This window comes from Salmo salar, chromosome ssa09 (genome assembly GCF_905237065.1).
Source record: "Salmo salar chromosome ssa09, Ssal_v3.1, whole genome shotgun sequence".
Classification (NCBI taxonomy): domain Eukaryota; kingdom Metazoa; phylum Chordata; class Actinopteri; order Salmoniformes; family Salmonidae; genus Salmo; species Salmo salar.
This window is the reverse complement of record NC_059450.1, coordinates 56299441-56313522: the sequence shown is the minus strand read 5'-3', so window position 1 is coordinate 56313522 and position 14082 is coordinate 56299441. Positions and strand designations below refer to the sequence as shown.

General features: G+C 41.9%; 1 protein-coding gene across 5 annotated transcripts in view; it reads right to left on the bottom strand.

The window, feature by feature from the left end:
* LOC106611507 (protein diaphanous homolog 2) overlaps positions 1–14082 on the bottom strand; it is a 687763-nt gene that overhangs the window by 493727 nt on the left and 179954 nt on the right. For all 5 annotated transcript variants that reach the window (XM_014211777.2, XM_014211776.2, XM_014211774.2 and 2 more), the window contains 3 exons: positions 5088–5162; positions 4925–4994; positions 3850–3986 (listed from right to left, as the gene is read on the bottom strand). In XM_014211777.2, the coding sequence (XP_014067252.1) occupies positions 3850–3986; positions 4925–4994; positions 5088–5162 (282 nt within the window). The remainder of the gene's footprint in view (positions 1–3849; positions 3987–4924; positions 4995–5087; positions 5163–14082) is intronic.

Below are 14082 nucleotides of genomic sequence, written 5' to 3'. Positions count from 1 at the left end.
TTGATAACAGCTTTGCACACTCTTGGCATTCTTTCAACCAGCTTCACCTGGACTGCTTTTCCAACAGTCTTGAAAGAGTTCCAACATGTGCTGAGCACTCATTGGCTTCTTTTCCTTCACTCTGCGGTCTAACATCCCAAACCATTTAAATTGGGTTGAGGTCAGGTGATTATGGAGGCCAGGTCATCAGATGCAGCACTCCATCACTCTCCTTCTTGGTCATATAGCCCTTACACAGCCTGGAGGTGTGTTTTGGCTAATTGTCCTGTTGAAAACCACTGATAGTCCCACTAAGCGCAAACCAGATGGGATGGCGTAAGAATGCTGCAGAATGCTGTGATAGCCATGCTGGTTAAGTGTGCCTTGAATTCTAAATAAATCACAAACAGTGTCACCAGCAAAGCACACCCACACCATCACACCTCTTCCTCCATGCTCCATGCAGAGACCGTCCGTTCACCTACTCTGCAGCTCACAAAGACACGGTGATTGGAACCAAAAATCTTAAATTTGGACTCATCAGACCAAAGGACAGATTTCCACTGGTCTAATGTACATTGCTCCTGTTTCTTGGCCCAAGCAAGTATCTTCTTCTTATTGGTGTCCTTTAGTAGTGGTTTATTTGCATTAATTCGACCATGAAGGCCTGATTCACACAGTCTCCTCTGAACAGTTGATGTTGAGATGTGACTGTTACTTGAACTCTGTGAAGTATTTATTTGGGCTGCAATTCCTGAGGCTTGTAACTCTAATGAACTTATCCTCTGCAGCAGAGGTAACTCTGGGTCTTCCTTTCCTGTGGTGGTCCTCATGAGAGACAGTTTCATCATAACACTTGATGGTTTTTGTGACTGCACTTGAAGAAACTTTCAAAATTCTTGAAATATTCCAGAGTGACTGACCTTCATATCTTAAAGTAATGATGGACTGTCGTTTCTCTTTGCTTATTTGAGCTGTTCTTGCCGTAATATGGACATGGTCTTTTACTAAATAGGGCTATCTTCTGTATACCCCCGTACCTTGTCACAACAACTGATTGGCTCAAACGCATTAAGAAGAAAATAAATTCCACAAATTAACTTTGAACAAGGCACACCTGTTAACCTGTTGGGGCTAGGGGGCAGTATTTTCACGGCTGGATAAAAAAACGTACCCGATTTAATCTGGTTACTAATCCTACCCAGTAACTAGAATATGCATATACTTATTATATATGGATAGAAAACACCCTAAAGTTTCTAAAACTGTTTGAATGGTGTCTGTGAGTATAACAGAACTCATTTGGCAGGCAAAACCCTGAGACATTTTCTGACAGGAAGTGGATACCTGATGTGTTGAATTACCTTTAAGCCTATGCCATTGAAACACACAGGGGTTGATTAATGTTTTGGCACTTCCTATTGCTTCCACTAGATGTCACCAGCCTTTACAAAGTGTTTTGAGTCTTTTACTGTGAGATCTGACCGAACAAGAGCCATGGAACGGTGATGGCCGATTAGACTCTGGCGCGCGAGTTCATGTTGGGTACCCTCGTTCCAATACGTTATAAAAGAGAATGCATTCGTCCACCTTGAATATTATTCATGTTCTGGTTAAAAAAGGCACTAATGATTTATGCTATACAACGTTTGACATGTTTGAACGAACGGAAATATATTTTTTCCCCTCGTTCATGACGAGAAGTCCGGCTGGCTTAGATCATGTGCTAACAACACGGAGCTTTTTGGATATAAATGATGAGCTTTTTTGAACAAAACTACATTCGTTATGGACCTGGGATTCCTGGAAGTGACATCTGATGAAGAGAATCAAAGGTAATGGATTATTTACATAGTATTTTCGATTTTAGATCTCTCCAACATGGCCGTTTGTCTGTATAGCAAAGCATATTTTTCTGGGCGCAGTGCTCAGATTATTGCAAAGTGTGATTTCCCAGTAAGGTTATTTTTAAATCTGGCAAGTTGATTGCGTTCAAGAGATGTAAATCTATAATTCTTTAAATGACAATATAATATTTTACCAATGTTTTCTAATTTTAATTATTTAATTTGTGGTGCTGACTTGATTGCCGGTTATTGGAGGGAAACGATTTCCTCAACATCAATGCCATAGTAAAACGCTGTTTTTGGATATAAATATGAACTTGATAGAACTAAAAATGCATGCATTGTCTAACATAATGTCCCAGGAGTGTCATCTGATGGAGATTGTAAAAGGTTAGTGCATCATTTTAGCTGGTTTTATGGTTTTGGTGACGCCTGTCTTTGAATTGACAAAACATTACACACAGCTATTGTCAATGTACTCTCCTAACATAATCTAACTTTATGCTTTCGCCGTAAAACCTTTTTGAAATCGGACAACGTGGTTAGATTAAGGAGATGTTTATCTTTCAAAGGGTGTAAGATAGTTGTATGTTTGAAAAATTTGAATTTTGACATTTATTTGGTTTCAAATTTGCCGCTCTTGAAATGCACCTGCTGTTGATAGGGTGCACCACGGGTGGCACGCTAGCGTCCCACATAGCCCCAAGAAGTTAATTGAAATGCATTCCCGGTGACTACCTCATGAATCTGGTTGAGATAATACCAAGAGTGTGCAAAGGTGTTATCAAGGCAAAGGGTGGCTACTTTGAAGAATCTCAAATATAATAAAAACATTTTGGTTACTACATGACTACATATGTGTTATTTCATAGTGTTGATGTCTTCACTATTATTCTACAACGTAGAAATAGTAAAAATAAAGAAAAACCCTTGAATGAGTAGGTGTGTCCAAACTTTTGACTGGTACTATAGATAAATGGAGCAGCCCTTTTCTATGTGATAGGGGTGATAAAGCTGCAGACATGTGTAGGGGTACAGACATAGTGGTTTAATGCTAGTTCAAACTGTAACTTAAAAAAGCGCTACATCTGCTTAACTCCTCGCGTTCGCCCTTCGATTCTGTCACTTAGTTTGTGGTGTTGAGAATGAGCCAACATCACAGCATAGCTCTCTATCAGACGAGGTTGTTAGAAAGTGAGGCCTCAGCTCTATTTTCTGTCAATCAGCTGTGCATGCTTAATCATGGCTGTGATCATTGGAAGGATTGAGACACACACATTTTTACATACCTACATTGAACATAGCAGGGGCCAAAACCATGGTCCCGCAGACGCATTCAGAGGAGCTGATTTGCGAAAAACAGTTTTAACTGGGTTCTCGTATTTGTCAGTTAGTTTATTTTCCTCTGCTGCATGCAGACCTACTTTGAAGTGCCATTGTTATTCTAGTCCAGCTCTGTGGCAGACACAATAAAAAAAGAGCTCCGCTGGATTCAATTTATAATCTGTCAGCGAAGCTGTGTGTTCATGGCCAACAACACTGAGCACTTAAATACATTACATAGCCCAAACTGCTAAATCAGAACATGTTAACTGGCAGTGCACCGATACAGCTCAAAGCCCTTGCTGCAAATGCAATGAGTGCACAGAATGTATTGTGCAGGGGCCAGTGACGGATTGTCTACAACACAGGAGGTTGGTGACACCATCATTCGGGAGGATGGGCTCATAGTAATGGCTGGAACAGAATAAATGGAATGGTATGGAATTCCTCAAACACACGGTTTCCATGTGTTTGATACCATTCTATTCACTCCATTCCAGCCTTCATTATGAGCCGTCCTCCCCTCAGCAGCCTCCTGTGGCTTACAAATATATTTCCTTAATCTCATAATGTACATGATGGTATTACGTTGCTAGAGGGAGAAGTGGGGAGGAAGACAATGCATGGCACAGAGAGTGACATTGAGGATAAAATAATGGTGGATGAGGGTTGCTAATGAAGTATGTTGCAGTGAACTTACATGTTTTCCTCTCCAATGATACAGATAGCTGAGAGGATCTTGACGATCTCAGTCATCATACTGGTCTGTTTGGGGTCAATGGCCCTGGCCAGGAGAAGCAAGCTCCGCTCATCTTCCAGAATCCTTTGTAGTCCATACTGTAGACATGTAAGAGAGGAAGAAAAGAAAAAGTGTCCATAGGGTATAAATTAATGAGAGCATTTGCATTCATAGAGATCGCTCACTTACAGTTAAAAAAAGAACTACTAACTTTACAAAGAACCTCTAATATAAGTAATAGTTAGCCCTAATTCTCTTTTAAAGAGGGACATAGAGGCCAAGGGAAAATTGAGATTATGATGAATTAAGCCAATTCAGGACAGGGCTGTGGGGACAAATACTTATAGTCCTCTACTACCTTTAAATCTATCTCAGATTCAAGCAATGGGCATACTTGACCACATATGGGGATTTTATAAAGGGTAACAATATCAATATCTCATCCATCCTTGAAGAATGTGCTACTTTCGAGAGATGAGACAGTGCTGCTTCCCAAAAAAGAATAATTAAATACTTGGTGACAATGGGCTCAACATGGCAAATTAGCTCCGCTTTACTTGCCCGTAATAGCACTTGTCGAAGTCCAGCCATTCTAGATAGGAAAAACAACCAACCTGGTTTCATCATACAGGATTTTGAGATGACTACATACGGGTATAAAGTGATATCACTTTTTATTGATTTAATTTCTACCGCTCTTGCTCCTTTTCAATGTGAATAAGACTTTATTCCAGGTTTGCCATTGAAATTGAGGCATTGACGCTATAGAAATTCAGTCTATGTGTGGAGCACTTTAAGGTGAATACAGAACCACCTCTGCACTGTACTGTCCTTCTCTTCCCTCCTCGGATTACTTTGAGTCGATGTAAAAAGCAGAATAAATGATTACATTGATTGTTCAAGTGGTTGAGGGCCAACTTCGGGTGCCAATTGAGTCCTGCTATATGGCTATCTAAAAACACTCAGGAATCAAGAGAAACTGCAGTAAGTAAAACTTTTGGAATAAAAGCCTTTGACCAACCCAACAAGTACAAACCTTATTGTTCATGAAGGCCTTGAGACATTGGATCAGCTTGTGCTGGTTTCTTTTGTCAATACTTTCTTGCCTGAAAAAGAGTTGAGAAAGGAAAGGAATGATAGATTTAGACAGTATGTAGAGCCTATTGAGAAGATAAGTAGTTGAAATGTAAGAAGCTTACTGTTTCTTATCCAGTAACTTATCCAATGCATCCAAGAGGAGGCCCAGTCCTTCATGGCCAAAGTTGTTCACCCAGCTAAGAAAAATGTAAATAAAAAACAGACAGTCAGAAAACTAAGTCAGACAACGTACATACTGTAGTTCAGAGCCAGACTAACAGCTGTTGAATCATACATAAAAAGTAATTGGTGGTATTGGTTTCATTGTCACTGAGGAGGATGATCATCTCCACAAAAATTGTCTCCATTTTTTCTGGTTATTTCTGCGGCGAATCTATTGATGAGAGATAGAGTCGCAAATCAACACAGCCCCTATTTTTGTACACTAAATGCTAGAATGTGTATCACATATTCATTTACAGGCAAATAAACAATCATCCATCATATGTCCTGCTCCTGTGGTCTAGCAGTGTGATTCTAGGCCCCCCGCAGCGTGCTGTAGTGCCACCAAAAGATTAAGCAATGCAAGAAAGATAACACTGTAATCGATAATGGATCACGGGAGATAATTGGCAATAAACCACAAGCGTATCTGGAGACAGCAAATGATCCAGCGCAGATGAGACTGTTTGTCAGCGATGGGGTATGTGGCGGAGAGTGAGTGAGGCAGGGGCTGACCCCCCGATCACACCTAGATTATGTCATTAGCATCACTTGCTCTTGCCGCTCGATTGTCAATAACACAAAACGCATTGAGCAATTTGTAGCATTAAATGGCCATAATTCAATGATTTATTTTGCCTTCTTGACAATGATTCAATGCAATAAGAACATGCATATTAAAATCATTTGTATTGACTCGGCAGTCAGAGAAGACCCTCGATTAGGAACGATGCTTACTGGCCCGAGGCTGTTCCTCCGAGGTGAAGTGAGGTATTTCTTTGATCTGCAGCAAAATGAATGGAGAATTATTAAGACTACTGAAGCCCTCCGAACCCATTCCTCAAAATGCATTACCGGGCCAAGCCCAACCCAATTTGCAATTTACTACCATTACGCTGTACAGTACAGCATAATGATCTTCTTTGTTATAAAACCACTCAGCATAATGTCCAAAATATATAACTCTTGTTTACTGAGGTGAGCCTCGCGGTTCAATGTTTGCCACTTCCCTTCACGAGATCTGCTTTGCGGCAGGCAGTTTATTGCATGCAAACACAGTTAGCTAAACCCGATAGCAAAAATGTGATCTCGGTGAAACAATCGAGCCCGGCTCAATGTATTGCACAATCATGTGCTGTTTATAACAGCCCGACATCAATACAGAGGTGGTAGGAGCAAATGACTTACGTGAGACATCAAAAAAGAGGGGAAAGAGGCGACATGGTTGATGGAGCAGTTACGCGAGAGCTAGGGGAAATTAAGCAAATATTTGTGGAGAGGTATTCTGATTATTACACAGTGCTCTGTGTAACCTGAGATGTAGCCGCCGATACCGGGTGGTCGTATACAATGTCTAGGAGTGTAAAACAGGCGGCCTCAAAAACTGCCATGACAACCAAATGAGATGCATCGGGTGATCACGTTCGTAGCTCAGGCAGATTACATTTAATCTAGCCTGATTTGATACACCGGACAGTGATATGACACAATCCGTGTGGTTGGAATAACCTGTGCCTCAACATATCTATTTCCTCAACAAGATGGGAAGTAAACAAAGCAAAAACGTTGCTACTTCACAGAAAACACTGACAGCTGGTTAAGTGAAGATGCCTCCTTTCCCTAGCATGTTGTCACAAGCTTTTATTGTTTTGAGGCGACTATCTCTTCACTGCAGGGAAATCAAGCAGCTTTCGTTTGGAGGTGACTAAAGTGGATGAATAGTGGAGTTAGGATTTAAAGTGTGGGTCCAGGATGGGTAGTCTCATTCTGTCTGTATGTTTGTGTACTCTATGTTGTCCATCCGTCTGTCTGGCTGTCCATCGGTCTGTCTGTCAAAGCTGCAACAGCACAATAGCCAAATAGGATCCAATTCCCTTTCAGCTTCCTCCTTTAATCAATTTGTGGCATGAATTCAAGGATCTCATTAACTTGGGGTGGAACTTGTTCATGAAATATTGATGGATATAATCTTGCAGTTAAGTGTCACCAAATTGTGTTACTTTCCACAATCATGTACAGTACATTCCGCTGCCAAAATGAAAAAGTAGCCATTTTTTATGTATACTATTTCTGCTGGTAAAGACACAATTATGCTGTATTTATGTTAGGTGCCACAAAACCCAGAACTATATTAGATGATTTCACAGTCTGGACCCAGAGCACGGATGCAAACGTAAACAATGTGTTGACAATGCTTATTTGAGCACGGCCTAGAGATATATAAGGAATTTCCTGTCCGTTCAGATAGCAACAAATCTTCTACATTTGGTTTCCTGTCAGCTTCATATTTTGTGTTAATCTTCCCTGCCAACAAGAATAGTTATTGGGAGGCAATAATAATGAATACTTCATCTGTCTTCAAGTTCCCAAATGGAAACATTTACACATCTGACCTTTACTGCCACCATGTATGTAGCTCACGAACAAGGCAATGCAATTCCCTATAATGAAATAATAAGCTGCCGTGGTGTGTCACTATCAAGTATGCCATATGTGGTGTTGAATGGATTTACTGAGTGGTGTTAATCATATTGCTACAGACAGATTTGGCATGGGAAATGTAATTGATGCTGGAGAGAATGCTTTGCTTTTGTGCAACAGCCAATGCAACCGACTCGACTGGAATTGTTCATTGCTGGCTGTGGAATCTGACACGAATTCAGTCTTTCTGTCTGGCTGATCAGATGGCCTGTGTTGTGATGCCTTTCAGGCACATTGATTTCAGCCAGTAGCCCAACATTGTTCATTCTTGTGTTATTTAATTGGGACTGGCATCGGGGAGTATTGTGTCATTGAGAGCAATATATTTCATATTGTATTATGGACTGAGCCATACCTCTGTCCCACTCTGCCACTCCTGACCTATTCAGCACGGCTGCATTCCACTTGAGGCCTTGAGCTCTTAGCAACAAATTGCTCTTGACATTAGAACCTGAAACCGAGCACGGGGAGGCTTCCAGGCTTATGATTCTGCATTCTGAAGGCTAAAGCCATTTCCCACCAATCAATGCAATGACTTACTGAAAGAATCAGAATAGCACGCCCAATGGGAATGATGTCAAATGCCCACACATATACAGTGCCATGAAATATTTGCCCCCTTTCAGATTTTCTAAAATGTTGCAGATTTTCGACACTGAATGTAATTAAATCTTCAGCCTAAACCTACTATTAGATAAAGGGAACCTGAGTAAACAAATAATATAACATAATGATAAATGAATTAAGTTATAAATAAAGTTATGTAACACCCAATGCCTGTGTGTGAAAAGGTAGGGCCCCTTTACACTCAAAAATGGGATGCGCCGCCTTTAGCTATAATCATGGCAACCAAACGCTTCCTGTAGTTGGTGATCTAGAAAAGTTCCACTTATGACTAATTTGTCCAAAGAACATTCTTCCAGGAGTCTTGACGATCTTCCAGGTACGTTTTGGCAAACTTTAGATGCCATGGATCTCGTTATGTCTGGCGAAACCTAAACCCTTCATTCCACAGTAAGAACCTCCGACCCTAAATCAGTAAACACAGGCACCCTCATAGATATCATCCTGACCAACCTGCACTCTAAATACACCTCTGCTGTCTTCAACCAAGATCTCAGCAATCACTGCCTCATTGCCTGCATCCGTAATGGGTACGCAGTCAAACGACCACCCCTCGTCACTGTCAAACGCTCCCTAAAACACTTCAGCGAGCAAGCCTTTCTAATCGACCTGGCCTGGGTATCCTGGAAGGATATTGACCTCATTCCGTCAATAGAGGATGCCTGGTTATTCTTTAAAAGTGCTTTCCTCACCATCTTAAATAAGCATGCCCCATTCAAAAAATGTAGAACTAAGAACAGATATAGCGCTTGGTTCCCTCCAGACTGCCCTTGACCAGCACAAAAACATCCTGTGGCGTACTGCATTAGCATCGAATAGCCCCCGCGATATGCACATTTTCAGGGAAATTAGGACCCAATATACACAGGCAGTAAGGAAAGCAAAGGTTAGCTTTTTCAAACAGAAATGTGCATCCTGTAGCACAAACTCAAAAAAGTTCTGGGACACTGTAAAGTCCATGGAGAAGAAGGGCACCTCCTCCCAGCTCCACACTGCACTGAGGCTAGAAAACACTGTCACCACCGATAAATCTACGATAATCGAGAATTTCAATAAGCATTTTTCTACGGCTGGCCATGCTTTCTTTCCACCTGGCTACCCCTACCCCGAGCAACAGCTCTGCACCCCCCACAGCAACTTGCCCAAGCCTCCCCCATTTCTCCTTCACCCAAATCCAGATAGCTGATGTTAAGAAAGGGCTGCAAAATCTGGACCCCTACAAATCAGACGGGCTAGACAATCTGGACCCTCTCTTTCTAGATGTATCCACCGCAATATTTAGCAACTGCTATTACTAGCCTGTTCAACCTCTCTTTCGTATCGTCTGAGATCCCTAAAGATTGGAAAGCTGCCGCGGTCATCCCCCACTTCAAAGGGAGAGACACTCTTGACCCAAACTGCTACAGACCTATATCTATCCTACCCTGTTTTTCTAAGGTCTTCGAAAGCCAAGTTAACAAACAGATTACCGACCATTTCGAATCCCACCGTACCTTCTCCGCTATGCAATCTGGTCATGGGTGCACCTCAGCCACGCTCAAGGTCCTCATCATAACCGCCATCGATAAGAGACATTACTGCGCAGCCATATTCATCGACCTGGCCAAGGCTTTCGACTCTGTCAATCACCACATTCTTACTGGCAGACTCAACAGCCTTGGTTTCTCAAACGATTGCCTCGCCTGGTTTACCAACTACTTCTCTGATAGAGTTCAGTGTGTCAAATCAGAGGGCCTGTTGTCCGGACCTCTGGCAGTCTCTATGGGTGTGCCACAGGGTTCAATTCTCGGGCCGACTCTCTTCTATGTATACATCAATGATGTTGCTCTTGCTGCTGGTGATTCTCTGATCCACCTCTACGCAGACGACACCATACTGTATACTTCTGGCCCCTCTTTGGACACTATGTTAACTAACCTCCAGACGAGCTTCAATGCCATACAACTCTCCTTCCGTGGCCTCCAACTGCTCTTAAACGCAAGTAAAACTAAATGCATGCTATTCAATCGATCACTGCCCGCACCTGCTCGCCCGTCCAGCATCACTACTCTGGACAGCTCTGACTTAGAATACGTGGACTACAAATACCTGGGTGTCTGGTTAGACTGCAAGACTCACATTAAGCATCTCCAATCCAAAATTCAATCTAGAATTGGCTTCGTATATTGCAACAAAACATCCTTCACTCATGCTGCCAAACATAGCCTCGTAAAACTGACCATCCTACCGATCCTCGACTTCGGTGATGTCATCTATAAAATAGCCTCCAACACTCTACTCAACAAACTGGATGCAGTCTATCACAGTGCCATCCGTTTTGCCACCAAAGCCCCATACACTACCCACCACTGCGACCTGTACGCTCTCGTTGGTTGGCCCTCGCTTCATACTCGTTGCTAAACCCACTGGCTACAGGTCATCTACAAGTCTCTGCTTGGTAAAGCCCCGCCTTATCTCAGCTCACTGGTCACCATAGCAGCACCCACTCGTAGCACGCGCTCCAGCAGGAATATCTCACTGGTCACCCCAAAAGCCAATTCCTCCTTTGGTCATCTTTCCTTCCAGTTCTCTGCTGCCAATAACTGGAATGAACTGCAAAAATCTCTGAAGCTGGAGACTCATATCTCCCTCACTAGCTTTAAGCACCAGCTGTCAGAGCAGCTCACAGATCATTGCACCCGTACATAGCCCATCTGTAAACAGCCCATCTATCTACCTACCTCATCCCCATACTGTATTTATTTATTTATCTTGCTCCTTTGCACCCCAGTATCTCTACTTGCTCATTCATCTTCTGCACATCTACCATTCCAGTGTTTAATTGCTATATTGTAATTACTTCGCCACCATGGCCTATTTATTGCCTTAACTTACCTCATTTGCACTCACTGTATATAGACCTTTTGTTTTCTTTTGTTCAACTGTATTATTGACTGTATGTTTTGTTTATTCCATGTGTAACTCTGTGTTGTTGTATCAAATTGCTATGCTTTATCTTGGCCAGGTCGCAGTTGCAAATGAGAACTTGTTCTCAACTAGCCTACCTTGTTAAATAAAGGTGAAATATTATTATTTATTTTTTTTAAATCTTTGGATACTGTGTAAACAACCCTCCAGACGAGCTTCAATGCCATACAAACTCCTTCCCTGGCCTCCAACTGCTCTTAAATGCAAGTAAAACTAAATGCATGCTCTTCAACCGATCGCTGCCCGCACTCGCCCTTCCATCTAGCATCACTACTGGACGGTTCTGACTTAGAATATGTGGACAACTACAAATTCCTAGGTGTCTGGTTAGACTGCAAACTCTCCTTCCAGACTCACATTAAGCATCTCCAATCCAAAATAAAATCTAGAATTGGCTTCCTATTTCGCAACAATGCCTCCTTCACTCATGCTGCCAAACTTACCCTCGTAAAACTGACTATCTTACCTATCACTGACTTTGGAGATGTAATTTACAAAATAGCCTCCAACACTCTACTCAGCAAACTGGATGTAGTCTATCACAGTGCCAGCCGTTTTGTCACCAAAGCCCCATATACTACCCACCACTGCGACCTGTATGCTCTCGTTGGCTGGCCTTCGCTTCATATTTGTCGCCAAACCCACTGGCTCCAGGTCATCTATAAGTCTTTGCTAGGTAAAGCCCCGTCTTACCCCAGCACACTGGTCACCATAACAGCACCCAGCCGTAGCATGCGCTCCAGCAGGTATATTTCACTGGTCATCCCCAAAGCCAACTCCTCCTTTGGCCGCCTTTCCTTCCAATTCGCTGCTGCCAATTCTCTGCTGCCAACTTTAAGCACCAGCTGTCAGAGCAGCTTACCGATCATTGCACCTGTACACAGCCCATCTGTAAATAGCCCTCCCAACTACCTCATCCCCATATTGTTTTTTTTCTCTTCTCCTTTGCACCCCAGTATCTCTACTTGTACATTCATCTTCTGCACATCTATCACTCCAGTGTTAATGCTAAACTGTAATTATTTCACCACTATGGCCTATTTATTGCCTTACCTCCCTTATCTTACTACATTTCCACACACTGTATATAGATTTTTCTATTGTGTTATTGACTGTTTATCCCATGTGTAACTGTGTTGTTTGTGTCGCACTGCTTTGCTTTATCTTGGCCAGGTCGCAGTTGTAAATGAGAACTTGTTCTCAACTGACCTACCTGGTTAAATAAAAGGTGAAATAAAAATATCAAAGGTCAAGCACGGAGGTGGTAGTGTGATAGTTTGGGGATGCTTTGCTGCCTCAGGACCTGGACAACTTGCCATCATTGAAGGAACCATGCATTCTGCTCTGTATCAGAGAATTCTAAAGGAGCATGTCTGGCCATCTGTCCATGGGCTGAAGCACACTTTGGTCATGTATGAAGGCAAATGTAATGTTTTGGAATGGCCAAGTTAAAGTCCAAACCTAAACCCAATTGAGATGTTGTGGCAGGACCTGAAAAGAGCAGTTCATGCTCGAAAACCACCAAATGTAGCTGAGTTAAAGTAGTTCTGCATGGGCCAAAATTCCTCCACAGCGATGTGAGAGACTGATCAACAACTACAAGATGTGCTTGGTTGCAGTCATTGCAGCTAAAGGTGGCACACCCAGTTATTGAGTGTAAGGGAGCAATTACTTTTTTACACGGGGGCATTGGGTGTTAACTTTTTGTATTAAATAAATGAAATAAGTATCAAAATATTGTGTTATTTGTTCACTCGGGTTCCCTTTATCTAATATTACTTTTTATGCAAAAATCGAGAAAATCCGAAAAGGGGTAAATACTTTTTCATGGCATATACTGTGAAGGGTATAAACTACAATGTAAATCAGTCACAGTGATAACAAGAAAATACTGAATTCCAATGACTGCAGTTAGCACGCAACATCTCCATTTTGCTCTTTGGTCAGACAGAAGATGTTAAGTTCACATTCTCAAGAATGATACAATTTCAAATGTGTCCATGCGTGTCCTTTCAAAAACTGTTATAGCTTATATAAAACGTTAATCAGTATCCTCAAACAATTGCCTGTCTGAAAAGTTATGACTTTTGCAATACCAAGAAAATTGTGTTGAGTAGCTAATTAATGAATAAAAATACATACATCTTTGTGAATATGACTTAATGAATGGCATAGCCTTTCCACACCCTGACCTTGACTTCCTGTATATCTCCTCTGCCCTCTGGGCATCAGATGTAATACACAACACAAACCAGGAAGGAGAAAGGTCCAAATATGAAACACCTGGAAGCATGATTAATATAGAATGTTGTGTTCTCAATAGGCACTGATGGAAAGAAAGAAGAAGGAAGGGAAACACAGAGATGGCATTGTGTTAGAAAAAAGGGTGTAATTTGAGATGCAACCCCAATCATTTCACTTGGTTCTTTCTTCCTTCTTCCTAGAGTGGATTGAAATGCTCAGCTGTCCCGACCACACACAGCTCTTAAATGAAGTGCACTTTTACTCCACTGCCTCCTCTGTCCTCTCTAGGAGATCCATTTTGATGACGGAACATAAGTTGGTCCACCCGCCATCCACTCAGATACAGTATCAGTCAAAAGTTTGGACACACCTACACACATATGGAATCATGTAGTTACCAAAACATTTTTAAATAAATGAAAAGGTATTTTAGATTTTAGATTCTTCAAACCAGCCACCCATGGCATTCTCTCAATCAGCTTCATGAGGAATGATTTTCCAACAGTCTTGAAGGAGTTCCCACATATGCTGAGCACTCGTTGGCTGCTTTTCCTTCACTCTGCAGTCCAACTCATCCCA